Source organism: Chelon labrosus (genome assembly GCF_963514085.1).
Source record: "Chelon labrosus genome assembly, chromosome: 7".
In the NCBI taxonomy this organism is placed as follows: Eukaryota; Metazoa; Chordata; class Actinopteri; order Mugiliformes; family Mugilidae; genus Chelon; species Chelon labrosus.
The window spans coordinates 29,350,495-29,378,312 of record NC_140343.1 but is presented as its reverse complement, the minus strand read 5'-3'; the positions used below and the strand labels follow the sequence as shown (position 1 = coordinate 29,378,312).

General features: G+C 40.8%; 1 protein-coding gene across 2 annotated transcripts in view; it reads right to left on the bottom strand.

Annotated features, from left to right (window-relative positions):
- Positions 1-27,818, bottom strand: part of negr1 (neuronal growth regulator 1) — a 134,043-nt gene that overhangs the window by 1,476 nt on the left and 104,749 nt on the right. Inside the window, exon 7 of one of the 2 annotated variants that reach the window (XM_084548144.1) lies at positions 26,935-26,976. The exons of the other annotated variant lie outside the window; for it this stretch is intronic. Coding sequence (XP_084404270.1) covers positions 26,935-26,976 — 42 coding nt within the window. The remainder of the gene's footprint in view (positions 1-26,934; positions 26,977-27,818) is intronic. 2 annotated transcript variants of the gene reach the window in all.

Sequence of the window (27,818 nt, the reverse complement as noted above, 5' to 3'; positions counted from 1 at the left end):
CTGCTGCGATACACATATCCCAAATTTAATACTTTAGTAGACCTGTCATCCATTCACCTCCCATGCAAAGAGTGATTACTCAGAATAGCTTTGACCCTCCTGTAAAATAAGACAACAGAGTGCTACAAAAGTAACTGCTATTCCTAATTTATCCACTGTTTTAGTAAGAATACCGAACAGAACACAACATCCAAAACTAAACGGCAGACAGCAATACATTTTTCATGATGTACTTATACTTCTTTGCACTAAAACAAAAGGAACATTTGGAGTTGTCGTTAGATCACATTGAGCTGTATGTGGCCCCTGAACTAAAATGAGTTTGACACCCCTGATTTAGGGAAGTCGCAATACCTGACAACTAAAGGTCTTGCATTTAAGATCCTGTAATGATGAATGTATTTTAGCTAAATGCACTTAAAGCATCAAAAACAGAAGTACTTGTTCGAAGGAACAAGTACGGCAATTTGATTTGATAGTCTTTCAACAGCCCAACCTAGAGAGGTCAGGCCACCTGACAAAGGCTCACCAGGTAAATCTGAAAGGCGGCGAGATTGTGTATATATATAAAAAAAAAAACAAGTCACAAATCAAATCAATTAAAGGCAAATTCAAAAACAACAAATGGGTACTGAAGAACTACATTTCTTTTATGATTATATTTGAAAATTTCACTACAATAATGATCAAACTCATTCAATAACGTATGTGTAATGTGTAATAGGTATGTATGGGTATGCTAATCGTGTATCCAAATACACATTCAGCGTACCCTCTAAACCTGAAGAAGCTTGGCTAAATGCCCATAACATACAACATGCTTCCCTTTATAAGCATCAGTCTTGGTAAAGGTAAGGGTAAGTATGTTGTGCTATGGTTCTGTAATAGTTTAGAACAGCCAAAGTGTAATCCCAAAGGGACATTTACTCCAAAAGTGGACAGTTTTGTTTGGCACAAACTAAATCCTAAATTTGTTGTGCTCCATCTTAATTTCCCGGTAAATCAACCCGATAAACAAGTGAAAGTGGCTGGTAGTCTCTCAGCTTCGGTTAAAAAGCTAAGATGGCGACCATTCAGGGTGATAAGTGTCCCATCATTTTGCACTCATCTTTTTGAGTGTCATGAGTACACCATCTAGGTAATCACTGTGCACTGCATGTTGCTGTACATGTCATGTGAGAACATGTTGAACTCAAAATAGTAAGTATGGAAGCATGTGATCTGACAAACAGCACTTGTCGTTACAAATCTGAACCCTTATCAAACTCTGATTGACTGATTGGTTGGCCCTTCAGGCCTGAATAGAGACGGCTCTGTTGGTGATATGTAAACTGAGAAACTGTTTTTCACAGTTACAACTTTCTGTTCTTGCATTACTGATGCAATTCTCATCCCTTACACACACGCGCGCGCACACACGCACACACACGCACACAACAACCCCCCCCCCCACACACACCCTGTGTTCCTGTGAAAAATGTTGCTCCACCCAAATTTAACCTGACTCTGGGTTTAATCGGCAGGAGTAACTGAAAAAACCTGTGTCAAAAATACCTTTTCTTCCAGTTCATCTATTTTAAGTTGGATGTCAAAACACTTATACCCCCTTTCCCCTCTTTCATATTAGTGGTCCAAAAAAGCCTTCAGTACAGAGGAGGATAGATGAGGGCTACTTTTGTGCTGTTTGTGTTTCTCAGACCAGCGGACAGCCACAGTAATATGAACTGGTCTCTCTGGAGAGCTGCGTGGGGCAGGCAGAGAGATAGAGGGCAGCCTTTCATTTGGAGGGGCTACTCTCCCTCCTCATCGCACTCTTTTAGCTTGTAGCTCAATAAAGCTCACCTGACAAGTTACAAAACACGCACTGCATCAGGGTGCACGCACATATACCTGCATGTACAGGTCGCATGCATGCCTGCGCACACACAGCGCAGCAAGGCAGTGAAAACAGGCTCTGCTCTACCAGGGGAAATCATGTGGTGCATGGTCCATATCAGCAGGGTGCCGCTATTTACACGGCCATGTAATTAGTTCACAATGCAACTCCTCTGATGTGGACCTCACGTTGCACACCAAGCGACAACATCGACATAGCCACACATACTGTGCAGGCACACAGATGCAGTCATGGACAAATTAAGTATTTTCTTTGTTTCTAAGATTAGAAGTGGTGTTATAGTTTGACGTTTTGCAGCTGACGATTTATCCCCTGCTGAGCTACTGTTGTTGTCGACTTTGTGTTTTTCAATAAGCACCTGAGCTGCTTGTCATTAGTGTTGCATATGACTGCCGGTGTGTTAAAATAAACACAATGATGCAGAGATTGATCTTTTTTTTTTTTTACCAACATAATAGCTTGTTGGTGACAATTTTCACATGAGGTGCCATGGAGAGAGAGAAAAACACATCCCATTATCACCTAACACAGCTCGGCTTTTACCTGATATTTTCAAGTATTATTTGTCAGCACTGAAGTTGTTTACCTATTACGGTGAAAACTATAGCTCGTCTGACAGATGGAAAGGGGGGAAAAGAGGGGAGGAATAGTGAATGGAGGAGCACAAATAGGTGCTTATTTTGGTGATGTATGTGTTAGATGCGCGACTGACCTGTGTGAACCGTAGACCCTCTCTTATTTCTCTTCTTGTCTCCGCCCTTCTGTCTTTGTCTCCCCTTTCTACCTCATTCTCTCTCTTTGTATTCCCCCCCTCTCTCGCTCTCTCCTTCTATCCAAAGTACAGGATAATGACACAGTTTTCCTGGGCTGTGAGAGCGAGCCGAGAAATGGTAACCATGGCAACAGCTCCTGTCCTGCTCAGCCGGCCCACTGTTGCCTGAGCTTGAGTGCGTTGCTCTGTGCTAGCCACGTTAGTGAAATCATTTAGGGTGTTGTGTTTGTGTTGTGTGTGAGTGTGTGTGAGGCGGTGGGTGAAGAATAGGCAGATGTCAGTATTCCCCTCTTTCAGTTTCACGTTTGACCAGTGTCAGGGTAGTTTCTGGCTCAGTAGCAGCTGCTCTAATCACAATAATATCTAGTGTAAAACTGCTTTTCATGCAGCAGTTCAAGGATCTCACAAAGTAATTACTAGATCTCTGCTATGCCTAATGTTGGCTTGGTTAAAGTGCATAACAATAAACCCCTCAGTACTTCAGGTGGGGATGTGTTAAGTGGGGCTGGGGTACAGCTTGTTTTTCTGGGTTCCTGCCTCCTCACAGCGTTTGATTTTGGGCTTGTTTAATATGTCACTGTGAAAAGCAGGGCCCTCCATTGTTTTGACTGTGTGGGCTGTAACTTGCCATTTTAATTAACTCCCCAACCAGGAGCTGCCTGCAACACCATTACTCTGCTTATTAACATGAAGGGAATAGAAAGGAAAAGAGACAGACGGAAAGCAAGTGCAAAAGAAAGACAGATACGGGCAGAGGAACGGTGAATCAAAGGAAGTGAGAGCTGGGAAAAAGACAGTGATTGAAAGGGGGTGCAATAGTGAAGCTGCAGCAGCAGCGGACAGGAGAGGGGGGCGCTCACTGAGCTTTACCTCTCTGGGGTTTGAATTTAATTGCTATGTACATTAGCGGCAAGCTACAATGAAGTACCAGAATCGCTGACAATATATCATTGAGAAACCAACAGTGTCAAGATGCGCAAATGCTGGGCAGACAAGCAGTGCTGCAAAGGGGAGAGAAACAGAGGAGATAAGTGGAGATGAAAGCGATACGCTTGAAATTACTGTTTTTGCAACAGTATTGTAATGAAAAACTAAAGCCTTCCCAGCACTAGCCAAAGTCATATGAATATAACAGTCCCCAGTTCTCTCATCTGTTTCTGAACTGCAGCCATTACCTTTAAATTGTGTTCTGGAATATGAGCCCCGCACACTTTCCCGTTGTTCTGTCCTCCCCCTTATCCCAAATCTCCATCGACAGCAGTTTTGTCACCCATATATCATATGCACAACAAATGCTAAGGCCCTGAACCTCAGTCACTGTTGACACAGATAATGAATCATACTGAAATATGCAACAGAGCCACTCAATGCAGGCTTTGTATTGAGTACCATCTCGAGTGTTGCACTGCACTGTAATTCAGTGGGATATCAATATTAAGTAACAGTATGAGCTATTTTCCCTTCCTCTTTTCAACCCTTGAAACATCACACACTGGCACTCCATTCAGAAATACTCAGTCCTCTGGTAGGCTTGCCATAAGCTTCATGTAGTCTCCATATATAAATATATATATATGTGTGTGTGTTGAGTGTGTTGGTCATATCCTCTAAGTAGGTTGTCACTAGTGGCACACAAACGGCAGCTAGCCAGGCATCATCCTAATCCCCCCGAGGGCACGGCGTCAGAGATGGGCTCTACCGAGCAGAGGTGGGGGATGGGTTCAGTGTCCTTGACCATCAATCAGTGGCCTCTGGTCCTCCCTCCACAGACCCTTGGGAGTGCCCACATGAGACTCTCCTGAGCCAGAATTGATCCTGTACATTCTACGCTGTAAATCGGCATGAATCTCTCTACATGCAAGGTTCACAGCAGCCACCAAGGGTGTCTTTAACACAGCACAGCCAACACTAAAGGCAGTTTCTTCCAGGCTCCGTGCCAGTTAAAGAGTATAAATGGAATATCAAGTGACGGTCATGACATGTGGTGAGAGAGTGCCACACCTTCAAAGAATCTGCTTAGCTTTATCATCTTCTAAGTGATAACACACAGCGTGTGCCAGCCTAATAGAAGGCGATCAAGATATTTTCCATGCCTTACCTCACTTCGGTCCACTGACAGTGAAATACTCTGGTCCCTTTCACCATTCATCTCGTACTCTCCTGCCTTTAGTAGGCTGCCATACTGAGCTGGTGCACAATTGACTTGCAGACCCATCAGCTCATTCATCCATTCATCTCTCATTTCCTTCTGTTCCTGTACAAGCAAAATGTTCATCATGACCAGATATGATGTTCAAAACTCATCACCTCTGTCTCCCGCTATGCTCAACACACTGCTGCTCCACAGACCCCTCGTTCACACAAACCTTCATGCTCATTAGCTTCACCAATCATTTACATTAGTGCTGGTAATGAAAAGCCTCCATTAATAAGATGGCCTTCAGAGATCATTTACCTTCCTCCGCCTCCCAGAACTGCCGTATCCTCACCCCTCTCCCCCCTCTCTCCACATCCTGGTACCTACCGGTTATCAACACCCAGCAGAATGCTTTTTTGGAGCTGGCTCTAATAGCTCCTCTCAGCATCAGTATCTCACTGGAGAGTGAATGAGCAAGAGACAGGTCACCTGATAGCTCAGTGAGTGAGCTGGGGGCTCTCGATTGCAGGCGGGCTTTGGCCTTCAGCTTGACTTAATCAACACCTCTGTTGGGTATCTGGACACTTAAGAGAGCCCTCAGCACAGCGTGAGCTGGAGGAAGGAATCCTGACAGAGGAGACATTTCCGGCGTTCTCCACATCGATACTGTTCCTCTGTTTTATTGATCGACTTCTCCCCCGAATAGTTTCCCTCTCCTCCTCCTACAGTGAATGTGAATTCCTCTTATTTGAAATGACTCAGTTATTTGAGAAAATTCAAGATTCAGAGTGACCTCGATGTATGTTTATTACACCTATCAATTCAAGGACACGCTTTATGCAGGAAATCAATGAGCTTGCAAATGATGTACTTTATATGCATGGCTGATGGATAAATCTCCATTTTTAAAATGTTTCATGAATTTTTCTTTGTAGGTTTCCTTTCTTAATCTAGAGGGTAAACTCACATCAGCATGTTCGGGAATAAAATTTAAAAAAATAAAAAATAAAAATAAAAAAGATGCAGTGCAGTGTGAATTGATAGTTTAAGCAAGCATTTTTAATCAAAGCATTTTCAAAAACATAATTATTCCATGACTTTGGCTGCTCCCGCTAAATCTGTTTAATGTTAGAGGCTTAATAAAATGCACAGGGACACAAACAAATGGCGTCAGCATGTGCTGAGTTCAGGCAGCACACTTCTCTCTCTCTCTTCCGCTCATTGTCTCTATGATAATCTCCCTTACATATTTGAGTCTCTCACTCCCACTCTCTAATAATTCCCTGTGCCCCTGTTTCACCCTCACTTTTTATGCTTATCAGGCTTTTATTTCAGTGCATGTCCTGCTGCAGGCCCAAGGATTTCGCTGAATCAGGCGCTGCTTAGCTCCAGCACCCCTTGTGATGACAGCAACAATCTGGCCAGTTATGAGGAACGTCTCACAACTAACTGCTGCTCTTTGCATCTCCATGAGCTGCCTTCCTTATCAATACAGCCTGATAGCATCTGATCTCCAACCAGGAGGCAACCTGCCTGTTCATTTCTGCCCATCTCCTTCAACTCTAGCCTCCTAAAATAGCAATTCCCCACTGTTATGTATGTGGGATTATGATAAGACAGCTCTCCTTTATCAATTTCCATTATGTTACTGATAAAACAGCAGGACTGAATGTAGAGGGTTAAGTGCATTTTCTTGATCGATCTAAGATAACTTTATCACTGCAAACTGTCTGGTTATCACAGCTCACCTGGGGCTAGTCGAACCTGACAGGAATTTGATCATACCAAGCATCTCTGCACACGAGCCGCAGTCAGAATTTGCTCAGATGGTCATACTGTATGCAGAACGATCTATATTTTTTGCTCATATTTACCTACCCAGGGCTGTTAATTGATTTTCTCTCAGATCAATTCTGTGGTTTACAGAAATTGTTGGACCAAAAAAAGCCCAAATCAATTGCCAAGTGATTAGCATGTGCAATGGATTATTTCTAGCTGAGGCTGAGTGGACGACAGGCAGAATTCAATGGAGGCACACGCCATATGTTTCCGTTAATTATTGCTAGCTCAAAGTTTGCTTTAGATAGTGTACGCCGACAGGCTGTGTGAGTGTCACACATGAAATATCCCTTTATTACGGCGAGAAAGAACCTGAGGCAGTGAATGCATTTCAGTCTCTACTCCCCACCTTGTTTTGGAGCGCCTGCGGGAGGTTCAGATAAAAGCTATGGTGTCCTGAAGTGAGCACCATTGATTGAGAGGGGTATTTTATACAGCAGTTTGAGACTGCACTGGCACTGCATGCACACATACAACATACAACAGTAAACTCAGTCTAGTGTCGGTATGTTCCTTTTCTAATTCACACACTGAGGGATCTTTTAAGGAGTTAACAGTTCAAGGTCTCAGAACTAGATTTAAGTATTCACAACATCCCAGCATCTCCTGCCACAAAGTTTACAGCAGCCTTGTGGTCGATGAAACTAAGAAAACAAAATAAAGCTCCAGTACTGCTTACATGACCCTCTTGACACTCATAGCTTTGGGAGTTTGCAGTGTAGAATGAGAATGAATCCCTTTTCCACTGAAACTAGAAAACTAATTGCGAGGCCGTTAATTAATTCTTAATAGCCTCCGTCTGTCGTCCTGGAGATGGGCTGCACTAAAAAGGCTAAAAACTAAGTCACTAATGTCAGCTGTGGTTAATGTGAGGGCCATATTTAAGGCAGAAATTCAGAGTGAATTTGACGTGTGTCACAGTGATGATCTTATTTCGACATTTCCGAGAGCTCACTGGAGATTAGAAAAAGGAAACGTGAAGGATGAGTAGGTCTTAATGCAGACAGTGAGGAAATACAGCACATGATACGGTAGATGGCAGCAGATAACATCCTCAAGCTAAAAGTTAAAAACTGCACTTACAATGGGTGACATTTAGATCCTTTACGTAAGTAAAAGCAGGAATGTCCTAATGTTAAATACTACAGGTAAAAATGTTGCATATTGAAATGTACTTTGTGAAGCATCTGGAGTTTCTTAAATTTCAGGGCAAACCCTCTTATCAGGCTTCAGCCTATGAAAATTGTCACAGACCTACAGATTTGCTGACTATTCAGCATCCTGTGAGGAACTACTGGTATGGCTAAGCCACTAAAAAGATGGCAAGAATTGTCTGCCGACATGTTAGCTACAAAGCTATCTAAACTGCTTGCCTGCTAGATTGTTGTTTAGCAATAGATGGTGACAAGCAGATGGCTTCTCTAATGGTTATGTGTAGGTGCAGATTTAAAAAAAATAAAGACAAGACAAGACAAGACTGCCAAAAACTGCAGTTCCCTGAATAGGCATATAAGGCTCTGAGTCAGTCCCCACAGGCAACCCTGTTAAAATGCTTAAAAAAAGAAATGTTAAAAGGTTTTTGTCTCGATAGCCAGTTTCTCCTGTCTTGTCAACTATAATAAGGTAAAACTCTTTTAAACCCTTTCAAATTATGTCAAGACTTGCTTTGCATTATTTAGTGTGTGGCCGCTTGGAGCGACACGGCATCATCTGCCCACCTCAGCTCTACGGTCCATGTGTTTGACCATTTTTGAACTAGCAGCGAGTCAGGCACCGCCAAGATGGTGACGGATGGTGTTGCACACACTGAGCTTAGAAAGCACTCTACAGGAATCCTATGGCTGCCGTCATGGAGGGTTTGTAAATCTTTATATACAGGCAATCTGGTATGTCAGGTTTTAGAGATATTTACTTAATCCAAAAGTAAGATACTTCAACATGAACACCAAGCATTTTTAAGTTGAAAGCGACTATCATGTGAGTTAATACTGTTGCATTTGATAAATGTTGTGACTTTGTGTCAATGTGTCATTAACTATTAACATCAACCCCTCCAGCAATCCACCACTTATGCATCCATCCATATGCACACAACCACCACTAAACTCTGTAAAGTGGTATATAAGAGGTTATATAGTATGTGTGTTTGCATACGTATATGTGTGAGAGAATGTTCTGTACTCTACAATAATAAAAACGCAGCACTCACAGAAGTTTGTTGTAAGTTGTTAAGCCAAAAATGCTGTATAGCATGTCATTTTGGCTTTCATGTATATTTTTTATGAACAACATTTCTGTGAACTAACTATAACTACCATATACACACTTTCACTCTGAAATCCAGTGGAACAGAAGTACTTAGTAGCATTAAATGTCAATACACAAGTATTACTATACCTCAAAGGTCTAGCTGCAATTTCAGAAAATCTAAACAGTTTATAAGCAGACAAGTCGAGGTGGTCTGAGGCACTCTAAATTGTAGAAATAAAAACAATCACTGCCTTTGAAAGTTACATCCAATTTGCCATGAGTGTTTTGAACTACTATTTGGCTCTGCAGAGTTGTGTGTACTGACAATAAACTGCGCAACACTCTTGAATGTTTAGGCTGTATGAATAAAAGGCTGAAACATGTCAGATCCCCAAAAAAGACCTTATCTGCGCCTCCACAAACAGCCTCTCTATTCCAAATCCACTTTAGCCTTTCCTCTGTAGGCTTATCCTCTCTGCCACACTGACACTATCGATGTGCAACTTTCATGGCTGCATAAATACCAGAAACAATGATGGTGACACATGCTCTTTTCCCTTTGATGTGTGACTACGCTCGGTGACTGCAGCTCCCAAGTCTGTGAGTACCACTCGCTCCGCCTTTATGTTGCTGTTTTTCGTATGAGGTCAAACATTATCGACTTGAATCACTGAGGGGAATGAGCCTGCGTTTACCGACAAATTGGACCGGTGGATTGACCCCTGGTTCAACTCAGCTGAGTTCCAGGAGCAGCAAATATCAATACATGTGGTAAAACACACACATCTCCCCACGGTCGCTGAAAAACGAGCTGATGGATTCACATTTACATACAGTATCCATCATCAAGTTGACTCATTGCTCTCATGACAGTGAATGTGAGTATGGGAAATGTCACTTCAATTATATTGCATTCATACTATTAAAGGCAATTACGGCAGAATGTAAAGGGTTACAGAGTGGTCATATCAAAGGAGCTGATGTCATGTGTCTAGAAAATAATGATGAAAGTTTCAACAATAGTTTCAAAACTGCAGTTTTACTGGTTAATACGACCCAGAATCCAATTACACAGTCCCTCTATCACTGATAATTTGTTCCTGTATAATGCGGAAAGAGAAGAGTGAACCAAAAAGTAATTTGAGCTGCACCTGCAGTGTTAAAGCACTGTTTCCAAGTAAGTTTGTGATCCTATCCAAGCACGGCATGCTAAAAATATATCCAAGCCTGACAAATATGATGTCAAAGCAATAACACAATCATGCAAATTCGTTGAATGGGATTTAATTGCAGACCGTTCCACCCCAGATTGTGCCAGCTAAAAAAAAAAAAAAACAATCAATTCAAACATGCTCTCTTTACATGACTCCTGACAGCACTCTCGGATACTGCTACACTGTAAATGAATAATTTTTCACCTTAAAATTTAATTTGTCAAACCACAGCCCTACATGCAGCTTTTCCCCTACTCCTCACCTACTCCTCCAATCTTGATGCTGTTTTGTATAACCAGTTATACAAGACACAGCTGGAAATAATGCATCACATTTGGATCTCAGTTCTTTCTAACTTCCACAGACTGTATGTGACATTTGGCTCCAGCTTGAGTTCCTACTGAAGATAAAATATTTTTCTTATTTTTATAAATCTATAGTATTTTAATATTTAAAAATGTTAGGCACTGCAACTTTATTATCCTTACTCAAAAAGTAGTAAACAGTACATTTTCTCAAAGTGACTATTTCACATGACTAATTCTAATTTATTGTACTTGTAGTAAGTGTCCAAGTGTGTCTAACCATTTGGAGTTTTTCAGACAACAAAAATAGACATGTGACTTGAAGTAAGTTGTTGGAACTGTAAAAACACTCAAGTCTACTCTCTGGGTTATATATTACCAAACTTTTTTAAGGGCTTCCAGGAGCAGTTTAGTCAGAGAACAGACAAATTTAATGAAATCCTGTTATGAACTTACTCAGAAAATTCATTTTTATTAGTGACATATAATATGACCTGCCAGCAGCAATGTTTATCATTTTAACCGGTCAGCCAGGGCCTTCTAAGTATTAGAGAACATGGCATCCTGTGCAGTGACTGTATTGTACTCTGCTCTTTTCAAAAAAGGAAAACAATTAGGTTAGAATCTGCCATGAGTGTCAATCTTTACTTGAAAAGATGATCAACGAACACAGTACCATCTTGGTAAATACATCGCTTTGCCTCCTCTCTGCTAGTTCAGAATTCTGAGGCAAAAAAATACTTTTACTGTCATGTGAAAATTAACACTAATCATCCAGATGTAAACAAACAAAGCAAGACACTAGCGACAGGCAAATAAACAACCCTTAGAAGCTGGGACTATTCATCTGATTCTGATCTCTTGTACGATTGCCCACCAGGAGCCACCCACCATCACTAAGATCTACGCATGCTAGATGGTATTAGGAATAACAAATGTAAAGCAAAATAGTCTAATCTGCCCGTCTCCTTTTGAATGTGCTCAGACAAAGGCGCCTGGGATTCTTCAGTCCTAATTAACTGTGTCAGTGGTGACAGGACTCAGCCTTGTGAGTAGCTCAGCCCATTGATTGTTTCAAACACATTACTGTAATACAGCACGACGGGAGGACTTGGATAAAAAAGGGCCGTTTATCACTTCAGAGGTTACAACCATGGTGCAACGAACCCCCAGATTATTTTGCCAAAGGCATCTTGCCGCGTTCATTGACCTTTCCTCATCATTAGTGAATATAAAGAGGGTGGATCCTTGTCAAAGGCCTTGAATAACTCATCAGCTGCAAGGCCAGGGGAATACTAAAGGGTTAACGGTTTCTGTTTGGGGCCTTCGAGGCTTTACCCTTAAGCACTTGCATTTCAATTCCTCTGTTGTATGAGGAACTGAGGAGGAGAGTGGGGAACTGAGATAGCAGCGAGCTGGGCAGGATCCATAAAAGAGTTTGTGCTTGCAGGAGGGTCGTTTTTCTCCAGCAAGCACAACTCTGTGTGCGCACGTGTGTGCACGAAGAAATGTGTCATTAACTATTAACATCAACCCCCCCGGCAATCCACCACTAATGCATCCATCCATATGCACCCAACCACCAATAAACTGTGTAAAGTGGTATATAAGTGGTTATACAGTATAGTATTTGCATATATGTGTGAGAGCATGTTTTGTTCTCTGCAATAATAAAATGTGATACCTGTCCAGCTCGCACATAAAGCCTTTAGTTTTGGTGGATGGGTGGCCACTTTTAAGAGATGCTGAAGACGCTTAGAAATCGAGCTGATAGAACTAACCTTATTTAACGGCCAGGCATCCAGGCCATTTCCCCAAAGAGAATGCCATTTCTGAATGTCATGACCTTTTCTAACGTGTTTAAAAACCTCCAAGGTCTACAAGGTGTGGTTTGTCAATAAAAAGAATTTGAGGACAGTTGAGGAGGGGTAAAGAGAGAGAAAGGCGATGCATGCGCTCAGATTTTAATGGGCAGTTTAATGTAGGTACTGTCATCTGTTGTTGGGCTGATTGAGTTTTCTTGAGGCTTATGTCAGTGATTGAAGTGGTGCGTGTGTCTGTGTGTATTTGTATATATGTGTGTGCTTGATAAACTTTAGCGAGGGCCTAGACAGTTTCAAATGTAGCATACAAAAAGAGAAATGAAAAGCGCTTCAGGGTTACGTGTGTGTGAGCTTGATTTAGTGTGCACAGACAAGAGCCTGTACCACTCAGTGGGTGATGGGAAGTGTGGGCCGATTCAAAGGTATTGGAAATTGTCGTGAAGAGTAGATCTCTTTGTCCAGGCCTTTCAGACATAATTGTCTGCCAGAATAAAACAATGCTGTGCAGCAGTTTATCTTGAGAGGGCGGAGGGCCAACGCTGAAGACATCAAACTTGACAAAAGAAGTAAGGAAGGAATTAGAGAAAAGATGAGGGGAAGGTGTCGGATGTGTGATTTGAGAAGACTGGCCTAAAATCCTGTGTGATAAGAACAGCGTGTATGGATACACAGAATCAATATCACAATGTTTTGGAAGGTGAAACAAGTGCAGGAAGTCAATGGGATTCATTTATAAGTCTGGAAAGTGTGGAAAGCCCTGCTTAAGAACGGCAGAAGTGAATCCTCCCATTGCATTTCCTCCAGCATGATCGCGCATACAAAGTGGAGACCAGATACATTTAGTGCCGTTTGTCTCCGAGCAGTTGTGATTAAGAGGAGCTTGGACTCTGTCTCTGTCAAAGCTAGATGAAATGCAAATGAGTAGCCAATACACTTGTCACTTTTCTGATGGCTTACATTTTCATGCAAGACTTAAAGGTTCAATTGTCAGACCAAACAAGAGAACACAGCAATTGAACTCTGGTGAGCCTCAAACAAATCTATTGTGTTCACAAGTGTAACCATGCCGCAGTGTATGCATGGATCTGAAAAAATGATACTGAACTGACTGGACTCTTTATTCACACATGTATTTATATGAACATATGTATCAAAAACAATGCTCAGATTTTGAGCGCATACTCACAGCATCTTGTGAGCCATCACATCCTACATTGTGTGGCATTCAAATTTGTCCCAACAGCTCTGCTGGCGTAGCCATTAGGATTTCATTAAGGGGAGTGTTTCAAAATACAGAGGAAGAAAAGGTATCTCTGCATGCAAGTGGATAGTCCTGCAACCAATCAGAGCCATTTAGCTGTAAACAAATTCACTCCGGGATGCTCACGTGATGCAAAATCATTCTTCTGCCCATCACCATCATCCACTCAAATGATTGGGCAGATCTTTGCTGGAACATAATAAACTCTAAAAGGAGCATTTAAGAATAAATAAATGGTTCAGAACACGTTATAATGCAGGTGTAAGGAAAGATTTTGTGTCTTTTTGTGTCTCCAGCAAAGACATATGTCGTACCAACAATGACTTTGTTTTGCAGTATTGTCATCCTTAATCTGTTCTGCAATCAAGTTGGGTAATACTGGGAGGTTTATATGTCATACATGTAATTCCATATAATAATCTATATCTTACATTTTCTGAAAACAATGTACACAGTATAACTGACCAATTTCTGTCATCTGACTGTTATATAAACCTTGTTTGGAGTCGCTTTTACAGCAATAAAACGGATTTGATTACTGCTATTTTTACATTTACTTTGCATCAGAATATATGAATAAATTAGCAAAATACGGTTAAAGTACTGTATAACTGAATACTGTAAACCTTTACACAAACACAAATGAAAACAGCACGACATATTCCATGTCTGACGTGTCACTAATCTGGTTGCTCAATTAAAATGGTAAGAAAATTAGACAACAGAAGAGCAGCTTAAATGCATCTTCATGTCATTACGTCTGTACGTTTGATTTATACAAGTGAAACAAATCCTAGAATAATTATTTCTATGCAAATCCGGGAGGCGAGGGTTTAACATAGGTTGCTTTAAAAGGCAGTGGGCACAGTATCTTTACTCCTCAGGCTTCTCCTGCTGTCAGTGTCAGTCAAGGTTTGCTTAGAATGGACAGACTAATTACTGTGTAATTCCCAACAGTTATCATGGAGTGACATATAGGCACCCTTCCCTCTGAGATTTAAATGCATGGGAAGAAGACATGTCATGGGTGGCAAGATATCCCAAGGTTTTATCAGGATAGCTGGCAACAAAGACTCCAACCACCTTGGCATAATCTGCTGGCAGGCAGCTATCAAACGCACACAGTCAGTGCCCCTCAAATGTATGCTAACACACTTTTGGAAATTTAACGTCTGTATTTCTATATGAATATGTATCTTTATTTGTAAGTTCATATAATGTAAATAGCATGAAATAAAAGCAGAGGGCAGTCTCTACTAGGGGTGAACGACTTCCGATATTTTTAAGTTGACTAATATGTGGTGAAAGTCGAGTCGACATCAACTAGTCGATGATGTCACACATAAAAAAAAAATTAAAAAAATAGAATGCTTTGCAACAATCAAATCTATTTTCTTGACATGAATACATATTGCAGTCTCACACGAAGGAAGCTATGGAGGCTTTTCTGCCATTTTATTGACGCTTGAACACGGGCTACTGTCGGCTGTAGTCCATATCACCATAAACACTGTTAGTCTGACACTTCAATTCTCAACTCTACCATAACTCCCGTCTCTCGTCTGGTGCATAAACTGACATCAGTGACAAAAAACACGCTCTTCCACCCACAGCAACAAGGTCAAATAATAGAACACAATGGAACTACAGCCACAATACTGTCTGCTGCAGATATGTATAGCCTGTATGAATCGGCACCACCAATAGCGTTTAATAGAAGTTCACAGCGCATTGTAATTTAGGATAATGTGGTCGGGATAAAAAAATGCGGTATACCTCTGAAGCCTTTTATGTGTATAATAGCTAAAGGTCTGATAACTTTAGACAATTAAATAGTACATTTGTTGTATCTCACGATTGACTTACATATTCTGTATGTCACAGTAGACAGTGGGCTTCATCTTTAATGAAGTCACACACGTAATAAACTACTACTGCTTTGCAGCAATATCCCACTGGGCTCCTCACCTTTTCTCTGAGGCATCCATGTTGTTATTGTCACGTGATCGGCGACTAGTCGACTTCCTGCTAAAGCCGTCATGGCGCAGCAGTAAAGTCAACTAGTCGACTATTCGATACAGCCCCTAGTCTTTACTAGACACAGCCGATGCTCACAAGAAATGGTTGAAGTTTCCCAAGAGAGGAAATAAATACATAGTGTTTCATTGTATCGTGAGGCTGTGTCAAAACAAAACAAAAACTATAAATTATTCAACCACAAAAGCAAATAAAAGGTTAGGAAAAATTAAAGCATGACAAAATGTTTTACAATTTTCTACAAACGAAATCCAAATTATAATTTGAAAAAATGACAAATGAACAAAAGAAGTAATTGCTGTTTATATGCAAAGTAATGTTAACCAGTGTCACTTATTCTTGGAATTAAACAAATTACACATCGACTGAATTCATTTACAGTTCCACAGAAAGTTACATTAAATTGGAACAAAATAGCCGAGACTAAATGAAAATGAAATGGAAAAAAAAATATGCAAACTACAATGACGGCAATCTTAACAGGTAAGATGAAATAATAGTGGATGTAATGTTCAGTTGGCTGTGTTTGTTGTTTTAGTAACCTGTTCTTTGGAATTAGTGGATCTTTAATTAACAGTCAACCATCAAACTTTAAGGCATGTTTGCCAAAGGAGTGTCATTGCATTGCATACTGTCTAAATCTAGATGTCTATGCCTGAGGCGGGCAGGAAAGATTACAGCCAGCCCCTCTCACCCTAGACACAAAAAGTTTGAGCCCCTCCCCTCTGTCAGGAGGCTGCAGTCCATCGGGAACAAAACCTTACATCACAGGAACAGTTTCTTCCCGTGTGCAGCTGAACTGGTCAATAACCCCCTCACACACACAAACACACGCCAACACACGCGTGCACAAACACTCTTTCACTGACATTTTTGAGCTTGATGCGTTTCATTAATGCACTTTGTTAATGCACATTTTGATTTTGATTTATTTTTTGCACACCTTTTTAATTGCGCAGTCTGAACAGTTTCTCCTCCGTTTATGTATTTTGTATACTTTTTGTATTGTTTGATTCATGACTTTTGTTTGTGCTTATTGTACCAACTACAACCAACAAATACGTGGCAATAAAGACAATTCCGATTCTGTGTGACTGTTCTGTGAAGGAAGAGGAGGAAAAAGACAGCTAATTGACAGCTGTGTAAGGCTTTACATAAGTGGGACTGTACACCTTGAGCCAGGTCTTAATATTGCCCCTATTCCTCCAAAACTGTAGAGTAAAGCAACTGAGCGAGGCCTTAAGAGTGCATTTACTATATTTCCGAGGGCAATGACAACATGTCCAAAGCCTTCTCTCTATTACTTGTAAAAGTGTTCGCACTTTTACCTCAAAATTACAGCCATTTAACTCTGCTGAAGAGTGCTCTCACCAGAGATGAGAGAGAGGGAAGAGCTAAAGCACTGCACAGTGTGAACCCACCGCAATCTACAAATTGGCCAAAAAGCCATCTTTTCTGATTTACCGTGGCCTCTACTGTAAGTGTGTAGCTTTCTTCAATCATCCTCCTTAATGCACTAACCATTAGAGTCTGTCCAGAAAGAGAATATACCCTAGTGTCTCAATTATAGACCAAGACTGGATCTCTACAGCAGCCTTTCGTGGCCATAAAAGGAAATGACTATCCATTTTCTGCTCCAGCTCTCACACAGCAACAGCACGGTCCTGTCTGTTGTTGGGAGCACCAAAACTCATCTTTCCAACAGAATTGTCTTATTAATCACCCTAGCTGCTGTGGTGAGAGTGCCAATTAAAGTTAGAAAGAGATTTGAATTAAAGTTTCTTTAAGTGTGACTTCCCTTTTGGGGTTTTCTTTTCAGAACTTTGGGTGCGAGGGGAAGAATGAAGGTTTTGAAAAACAGTTGTAAATACAACTTCAAAACTGGGGAAGGATGTCACAGACCTGAAAGCACTACAATGCATAATGTGCTTTGATCTTCTGGGTACTCTGTGAGATTTGGTGATCTGGGAAAAAGTTATTCTGGAGAAAAAAAAGTGTAAGTGACAACAACAGGGATAAAAGCACCGCCTGCAACAAGAGCTCAAATGTGAGGTGGGAATAAGCACATGAAAGGAAAGAAAATTCTTCGGCACATTTTGAAAACGGGAAAGGCTCTGACAGGCCTCCGTTTTAATACCCACCGTCAGTATTATCAAAACAAATACTGAGAAATATCCATGAAAGATGAACAGAGGGAAAGAAGTCAGTGAAACTGTTTCCTTGTTCTACTGAAGGCAGTTATTAACGTTTGAGTATGCGCCGCTGTGTTTCTTCTCGCGTGTGCGTGGGACTGACAGCGTGACCAGGTTTGCATTTAATGGCCGCCACTCCTGAGGAGATGCGAGAAGGGAGAGATAATCAGAGGAGAAGAGGAGAGAGGTACATGTGGGAGCGGCAGAGCGAGGAAGCGAACGGTTTGGCGAGAGAGATGTGGGGTAAATAAAATAATCTGCTGACAAAGGGGGAGGGCAGCGTGGCCATTTCTATCAGAGACTGACAAACAGGTGAAAAGCAGCCCAGAAAATGAGTCTTTGCAGGATGGCAGAGAGGAAGAATGAAATATGGATAATAATCGTTTATGTAGTTAAGATTAGAGGGAAGATGGGTAAATGGGCTTTTGTAGGAGTCCCAAATATGAGAAAAAAATATAGCAAATTATTGCTAAAGCACACATTCTCAAGGGAGCATTATCCTACATGTATAAGTGTTTAACTTCAGTACATGCACATAGATATGATTTAAATGCTCCAGCGCATACTGTAGATGGTTTGTAGATAAGAACAGAAATAACTCTGCAAAAATGAGTTCAGCTCCAGTCTTTTTTTTACATCCAATTTCTACAGTATCTGTCTTCAGTAAAGTTAGTTCAGTGAGTAAATTGATTTGTGATCCGTTATGGTACTAATCTAAAAAAGAAATACTTCAAATAAGGACACAGGACACTATAGTGAGAAGATCCCGGGTTCGAATCCATGGGCCTTTCTGTGTGGAGTTTGCATGTTCTCCCTGTTTCTGCGTGGGTACTCCAGCTTCCTCCCACCATCCAAAGACATGCTTGTTAGGTTCATTGGTGATTCTAAATTGGCCGTAGGTGTGCACGTGAGTGTGAATGGTTGTCTGTCTCTCTGTGTTAGCCCTACGATGGACTGGAGACCTGTCCAGGGTGTACCCCGCCTCTTGCCCGATGACAGCTGGGATAGGCTCCAGCAAACCCTGCGACCCTTAACAGGAATAAGCGGTTACAGAAGATGAATGAATGAATGAATAACACTATAGCAGTGGGTGATCTCATGGTAAAGTAAAAGTCCTTCAAAAAGTCTAGGCAAGTGAAAACCAATCTCCAGGAGGCAGGCATATCATTATCCAAGTCTACCACAAGGAAAAGACTTCACAACAAATACAAAGGGTTCGCCACAAAGCCTGAATTAAACATCTAAAAAGGACAAACTAATACTGGAGCAGCATTCTTTGGACAGAAGATACTAGAATGAACCTGTACCAGAACGATGGGAAGAAAAAAAAGTCTGCAGAAGACTTGGCTCATGATCCAAACATACAACATCATCTGTAACCACGGAGGCAGTGTGATGAATGAGCCTGTATGGTTTCCAATTGCACTGGGTCACAAGCATTTATAGATGATGTGACAGAAGACAGAAGCAGTCGGATGAATTCTGTTGTATATGGTGCATAGGGATATGCTGTCTCCTTAGGTTTCAGACTTCTGACAGTCATTGCCTGCAAAGGATCTCTGGCAAAATATTTAATATGGCTATTTCTCTTATGATTAGGTTTATTTGTGCAAATACATATGAGTTCCTGAAAATATGTCTGTAATCCCTACTCCCTCAATTTGTATGTGGATATAGTGAAATTGAAGTGGAGGGTCTGCATCTGAAGCACGTCTTCATTATATATGGATCTAGCTGCATGTTGCATTTGTGCGTTGGCAGTCAATGTTGCCAGCAAATGTAAATTTCGAGGTATAACTTGTCCAATACTGACCTGTCCATCCATTTATCATCTTGTGTCTTTGTGTTTAGGAAAAAACACACGGTCAATATTGTTTCTTGTTTTTCCTAGTCTTTTAAAGTGTTTTTGATGCATATCTTAAGTGATTCATAAATGATTAACCAAAACAAATAAGGACAAAGAGACATCACTTTGTGTTAGAGCACCCTTCCCGGCACAGTCAAACAAAAAATCAATTTCATTGTCCGTATCTTCCACATTTAACTAATCAGTATTAGCACTCAGAATGTGTTTTAAGGCACTATAATAAAAAGCCCAGGCTGACACAATAAAAAACCTAGCCCGTAATGACTAATGCCACACAAACAACTGAGTACTACCAATCAGCCAAATAACACAAATAACACTTCCCCTGATTAATACTCATTAAAAGGAATTATAGAGAGAAAACTGAAGATCATAAGGCAATCATAGTGTGTGCTGTTCTAATATTAAAGTAATGGCGTTCATTTCCTGAAAACATATGCTCTTTCGATATGGAAATGCAAATGCTGTCAGAAGGCATGGGAAGTGTTGATTAATTAAATGAACTCTAAAAACACTGGCACGCTTTGATATTTCAGAGGATCACGCTATAAAGCTAAGGAGTGCTGTAAAATCACTCTTACTAAGTGCCGCATATATCCAGTATAATGTAGAGCATTATGTAGGTTTTACATGCAGTAACTGGAGGCTTTTGAGTTTCTGTTTACTTTTCATTAGATGTATAATATTCATTTCAGCAAAGGAGAAGATGCAGGTTTTATTTCATGAGCACAGCTTGCTTCTGAAGCCATTCACCGCAGGTTTTTTCGTCTGGATTTCCAGTTTCACAGGACAAAACCTATTGTCTATTTACATAGCCCAGGGATCATGGGGTCACGTGTGATAGATGACATGCCATCTGCTTATCAGGTCCTTCCAGAGGTGATTGGGAAGTTAGTACTCGGTAGGAATGAAGGTCAGCGTATCACCTGAAACAAACCATATGGGACAGGACTTGGGGTGGCAGAGCGCTGAGGGTGTAGAAGGCGTTTGCACGGCTCTTGATCTCGCCACTGTATAACTGATAAGGCTGGCAGAAAATGCACTGCCAAACAGGATTATCTGTGGGCAGCTCAGTGTGTCTGACACCAGGCATGCTGGGTAAAGCAAAGGCAGGGCTGTTTACTGTAGAGGAGCCTAGAGCAATTTAACACACTAGTTTCAACAAGTCCAGTCCTCTAGGATTTGTAACACCAGTCCATTGACAGCAGACCCCAATCTAGGCTTATCAGTGGGAGATATTCCATCTTACTGAATATTTCATAAGTGCAATGTACATTTATAGTCATTAGCTAGAAGTGACTCACAAACGTAAGTAGGCAGTCGTCACATTGATGTATCTGTAATTGCCACTTGACGTTACTTCAGCACAAGTGACTCGTGCTTTTACAGAAGTGTCAATGAACAGTATACATTTGTATTGTTAAAACTAAGGCATTTATAAGCTGCCGTTTGGTGGAACAGCTGTTTCCCATTCTCAAGAGTCCTGCAAGGTTCATCTCAGGATGAACAATTTATCCATAGCATCTACAATATCTATTGAATCTGTGCAACAGCAAAACACACTCTGCATCATGGAGTGTCTTTAGTTTAGTGCAAGTTCAGGAACTCTGCTGTGGTTGATTTATAGGGTTTTGAGGGATGAGGAAACAGGGAGGCAGCAGTCTCTGCTATGTGTGAAGTTAGCACCATGGATGGAAAAAAAAGCCCTTTTAAAATCTGTTGCTTGGTTGTGCTTGACCTTCACAGAGTGTCAGATCACATGTCCGCCAACAACATATGGAAAGTAAACCCAGTGAGAGTAGCTATAGGACAGATAGTGTTACGTAACTGATGATGTTTAACGGCTAACGGTTGTTAGTGTGACTGACTTTGCCTGGGGTGAAACAAAGGACAGGCTGATCTCTCCAGCTCATTCAACAGCATTGAAGAAATCCAATACCAATCTCTGAGTATCAGCGTATTCCTGCACAATGTCAGAAATAATCTTAATGGGAATTAAGGACAGACTGTGGCATCTAAAACCTACTATTGTGTCTTAAAGCCAAAGAAACCGCCAGTGTTCCTTCATTCCTTCAACGTCTGTGAATATTTCACTTTTTTCATGGAAGTTATTTCACATGACCTAGTATTCACGTTATCAATAATAGTCTGTTTCCAGCGGTCCATGTGGACATGTAGCATATGTTCTTGAATAAATTGCAAGAGGATGTAATGCTGCCGGGCTCAAGGGGAGGACCGATCTGCCTGATAATCATTAGTATTTTCTGGAATCATTTGTAGCACATCCCTGCTTTAAATGCTTTGCTGAGCAGTGAGATCAGAGTTCACTGTGTAAAATAATGTGTATGTCAGTAGTAATATGGGCCGCTGTTACTTGATTTCACTAGGTTTAACACTGTGCAAATATGACATATTTAAAAAGCTTTACTCGAAACGTTTGTTTGAGGTCACATCATTTTCCCAGAGACAGTGGATCTCAGTTGTAACTCATGCTCTCACTAGAAGCCCATAGCTGATAGCAACCAATATCCAGGCTCAGCAGATTGAGATGCTTTTGAAATGAACTGAGTTAACATATAACATATAAACATATAAGAACTTTACTTCAAACGTTACTTTTTTATCAACATCAATTCCCCCCGAGAAAGGATTTGAAAAAGAAAAAAACATGAAAAGTTTATGTATTAAGGCTAAATTTAGAAAATGTAGCAACAGGGCTTGAGAACACAGTCAGATGCTGATTAAATCACCAAACTAATGCATTTCATGGTCTCAAACACAGACTAAACATGTGTATCGGCTTCTTCCAGTAATAGTACAATACTTACAGAGAAATGGTTAAGAGAGAAGATTAATTTAGAACTTGAAAATGCCAAGTTGCGTATTTATTGAAAAGGCTTTGTTCAGTGCAATATAAACAAAATGTGTCTTAGGGTCTGACTTGTACCGACATCAGATAGCAAAATAAAGAATTGAAACAGCAAAAGTATAACCTAACCTCTTTTAAAGTTGGCTTCCAAAGAAGACATTAGCCCAGTTCCAGACATAAATTAGCCAGCTATCCTTTGATTAAAGAAGATTTACAGGCTTACTGAAATAATTTGATTAACACAACTCTTTGAGCCTTGGGGAACTGAGTGAGTGACTTTTGCATTTTGGAGGATTTAGGAAGAATACTTAATGAGGTAGATTATCTCTTTGATGTTGCGACCTGGACCTTGAATAAGGAAAGATATACGACCTAGGCTCGCTCTAAATCAATCAAAAACTGTCTTCATTGAGCTGGTGAAACTATCAAATTTAAAACATCTAAATAGAATCTACTCCTTTGCTCTACTAAGAGGCACAAGAAAATTCCAGGCTTTATTCTGGATTAAAGTGAACAAGTCTTACTCCATCACGGATCAGGCGGTGTTTTATGACCTGTATCATGACATTAGCAAGAAAAAAAAAAACTTCACAGAATCATTTATCTCTTCTTTTTATCACCTAAAGGGTCAAATAAATGATTACCATATCAGGCTTTCAAAATACACTGCAGCATAACTTTCTCTGTAATAACTTCTGATTATCTCAGATATCAACTAAATGATGTTGTACGGAAATGCCGTATGGAGGACAAATAATCGAGTGCAAGTACGTGGATCACCTTCACACACATTATGTACAAAACATGAATTATCCCTGGAACCAGTTGCACTGTCTGTACACTGCGCCTTGCAAAGACAAGAAAGTGGCTCAGTACAGTGTTAAGAAACATCGCTTCCTTCTGTCAAGCGATCTGCATAAACAAACAGGACTGAAAGCCTGTGGGAGCATATGCTATTATCACAGATCTACATTTCACTGCGATGACAGGGTGGCATCACGCCAGAGTAGTGGAGCAGTGTTTTATGTTTAGGTAAATACACATAAATCCATATGCTTAGGATGAAGTAAGCTTAAGACTGTTGCCAACAAAATGTGGTTTGTTACCACTTTCTGATGTGAGATAAGAAAGGACAAGATTTGTGTTGTTCTTACTGATAAAATTCAATAGACAAAGAAAGATATAGCTATGCATGTATAGAAAATCGATACAAAAACCTTTGAATGAAAAAGCTGTATGCATTCCAATGCAAGCTGTAATAATATTCATCTTAATACATGCCTTTTAGCTTTGACCAGGGCAGTTTCATCATATGTATGAGCTAAGTATGAGCTAAGTGACTCTGTGACTCAGTGCTGAAGCAGTGAGATCTTTTTGATATATATATATAAAAATATATATATTTATATATATTAGGGATGCACCGAATATTCGGTATATATAATATAACACGTGTTATACTGAAATTTCAAGAGGGGTGCATCTGCAAAGAATTTGTCCATGTGGGGTTTAATTTATCACCTGAAATCCATATTCTTTAATACATTAATATTAATTTATGAAATTGCAATGCCTTGATTTTAGTGAGTTTAGTACACAGTCATAGCCATGAATGCAAGGGTACTAATAATCGCCATAATAATTTCTTTCTGTGTTTCGGCCTCGGGTTCTTCATTTTCGGTTTTGGCCAAGAATTTTCATTTCGGTGCATCCCTAATATATACATTTATTGTGTAGGTTATTGTTTCTTTAAATCGGCACCTCCTTCCTGATATTATCACGTTAAAGCTAAGGACCGATTGGTTTGACTGGTCAGGGGTCCAGCGTGTAGTCTTTATCGTTCTGCCAAGTCGTGCCATGAATTTAAAATTGGGCCGTTTAAATTCCTTTATTACTAAGATCCATACTACACGGTTCATGTATCACTGTTCAGCATAGACATATGCACAGTATATCCATTTTCAATAATCTGCAAAGACTGCAAAGGATGTTGGACCTGAAGAGATGAGAGCAATGGGTTTGACATCTCTGGCTGAGTGGGAGTTGGTCAGGGTTGGAGGTGAGGGGGCACAGCTGGCTTAGGCTGTGGTCACAGTTGTGTTGTGGCATCTGATGGCAGTGGGCACAAATGAATGCCTGAAGCGCCCAGTCTGGCTCTTGGGTGGGATGAGCTGGTGGCTGAACGCGCGGTCCATCTGCCACAGTCCATCATAGGCTGAGTAGGAGGGGTTATTCAGGACGGAGCTTAACGTCCTCCTCTCTGCCCATTTCTCTAGACTGTCCAATTCAAGTCTGAACATAGTTGGCCTTTATTACCACTTTACTGAGTGTGCTGCATCGTTGGCATTAGATGCTGCCACCTCCCCCCAAAAAACTACACGGCCAAGACCTGTTCACAAGTCACTATAGACTTTCAGTAGCTTATCACACTCATCCTTCTGTTAAGGCCCTCACTAAAGACAGCACTGTTGTCTGACATTTACAGAGGGGGTTGCAGCCTGGAAGTGTCCTGCATCTATGGGTGCCACTTTGTCGATATAGTTGCTGTTGGGGGTAAAACTGGGTATTTTATGTGTATACAGTAAAGTTTGTAAGGTTCACACTGTTTTGTAGCTACAGCAGAGGTTTTTCTGTGACAAATGTAGCTCTGTAATTAAGTTTTCTTTGTGGTAAAGACTCACCGCCTTTCAAGCAGCCACTGTTTTCTATTTAAGCTACATCCCGAGTTTTGCCTAAAGTGAGCTATTTAACTATTGCTTTTTTGTGGAAGATTATCCTCATGGCGCACAGTTGTGTACAGTTATGTCTTTACAAGTGCTGAGTCAAACAATCTAATCTACCATGGAAATAGGATTAATTAAACTACACAACAGCATTTTGGCCCATGTGAGAAAATTTTTATTAGAGAAAACTGGCAGACCCGGGTCAGTTTCCAATTAACATGTTTGTTACTTTGTAAAGTGATTCTATTTTTTGTCATATGCCCTTGATCACTTCACTTGATCCGCTTACCTCACAGACAAGAAACGAATTCCTTATTTTGGGTCCACATTATCCAAAACCCATTTCTCAGGAGACATAAAAGCAGGTAATAACTTTAAAATCAATTATTAAAGTTAACTGTACAGTGATTGGGATAAAAGCCATTTAATTCCCTTTACCAAGCCAGTTAGTGAAGGCGCCATACAAAAATGAACTTCATATACAACTTGGTACAAAACAAGAACAGTGGCTCTCTGAGTTTATCTCCACGATTGAAACCACCAGTGTTCCTTTGGACCATGAAATTGTCATTTGTTCTGCAAGCGTTACATCAAATGAGAGTTCAGGGCCATGGCAGGGCCATTTGTTGCTGCTGAGCTTATTTTAACTTGTTATCTGTCAGAATCTCCGTAGATAATTATATTTGGCTCAAATAGACAGGTAGAAAATGGCGTCTATTCACAGAGCCAAATGAAAAGTCCCAAAAACGCTTAGCAGATTAATCATACACTGTGAATCCTTAAATGTGATTACGTGTACTGTAAGGGAAGGTGCTTGTTTGAATATTTCTGCATGTTTTCATTTCATTGTCAATGGTGTGAGTCTATGCCAGCGAAAGCTCTTTCAGTGCGTGTTTCTGTGTGCCTGAACAGTATTAAGCAAAAATAATGTAACCAGCATGAGAGATTACATTCTGTGACTTGCTTAAAACCATTAGAGAGGGAGAAAAGACGACCAGGCAGAGGGGATTACAGTGGGCTGGAATGTGGAAGCAGCGGAATCCAGCAAGGGAGGGGGGGACGACATTGACAGTGTAGCACTGACAAGCAAGAGATCAGGTTAAAGAGATGGCAGAGCGCCAACCGATTGTTCTAGAATAGAGGAAAGAACAGAAAGGAAAATGAGAGTGATGGATATAAGAGAATTAAGACAAAAAGAGAGAGCTAGACTGGGATGGAATGATAAAAGTACAAGGACAGCAGAGATTTCTTCTTGCAAATAACAAACCAAGGCCCTTTACTACCAACAGTGTCCTGCCTTTGATGTATATTGCATTAAGATAGTGCTGAGGAGCAGCAGAGTGGTGGTTAGAAAGCCACAAAGAGAAGAAGACGAAGCCATCAGTGTTATGAAAAGCATCAGCACCCAGAGGAATATGGAACAGCCACTTGATGACGCTACTGTTTGCTCCAAGTGGTGGTGGTGGTGTTTGTAATGAAAGGAAAGGGGCAGGGTGTTGCAATGACACAGGCTGCAGGAAGTATATGTAGCCAGACTGTATAGAAGCCATCCCAAAATTACAAAAGAAAAAAACGGAAATGCAATAAATAAATAAATAAGAGACATACAATGAAGCTGTACACCCAGTAGGCATTCCAGGAAGCCAATTGAAATAAATCAAGATGGAGGAGAGGATATTGGCTCAGGTTAGTATGAGGCAGCGGACCTCTTTGCTGATTTGGTGTACAGCATGGTGACATATACTGACCTGGGCTTGAGACAGCACTAGTGGTGGTGGGTTCAATAATTGCTACAGGGGGAGGAGAAGGAGGGAAGAGGGAAGGGGAGGGAAAGAGGACATTCATGTATTATTAACAGAATGGAGACGTAAAATAAAAAAAAAAGGAAAATGCATGCAAGGACAAAAGGACAGGGAATGGAGACAAATCCGCTCCATGCATTAAGGACCGATGTCTCTGTGGCAAGATGCAACCTCCACATGCTTATGAATAAAACGCTGTAGTCCCCCAGTTGCCTCAGATTTGCATGGGTTACTGCTAAATCAAAGAATGAGAGGGACCCAGGAGGCTGCTTCAAACAACTGGCCGTTCTTTGCTTTGACAGCGGACCATAGTTTAGAGATCACCTATAATTTCATCTGCACCTGGTGGGTAGTTCTTAAATCACATCAATTTAATCTCATTTTCCCTCTCCACAGATTATAGCAGTTTTCCACAATTTGTCCTCCTTTTCTAGTTTGTGTGAACTCATTAAAAAAGAGGAAAGGGGGGAGGGGGGACTTTTAGCGTGTCTTTGATCCTTCCGAGGAGGGAACTCAGAGTCTCAATCTGATTACCTTATGAACTCATTCCAGGCTGAGCCACTGGTGGCATTTTGGAGATGGAATAATGTGACATCCAGAAATGTACAGTCCAGCGTGTCAAACTTCTAAAGCTGGGCAAGTTCTTCACTTCTTAAACTGTTTAAAATGTCACACTGAGTAGATCTTATGATCGGTCACATTTGTAGTAAACACGTTCCTGCAGAATTTGCACCAACTCTCGACAATCGCCCTGCCAACCAGTTTGGTGCAAAGATATCACTGCGAGAAATAAATAAATTAATGAATAGCATGGCTTTCTGTTTGGTAAA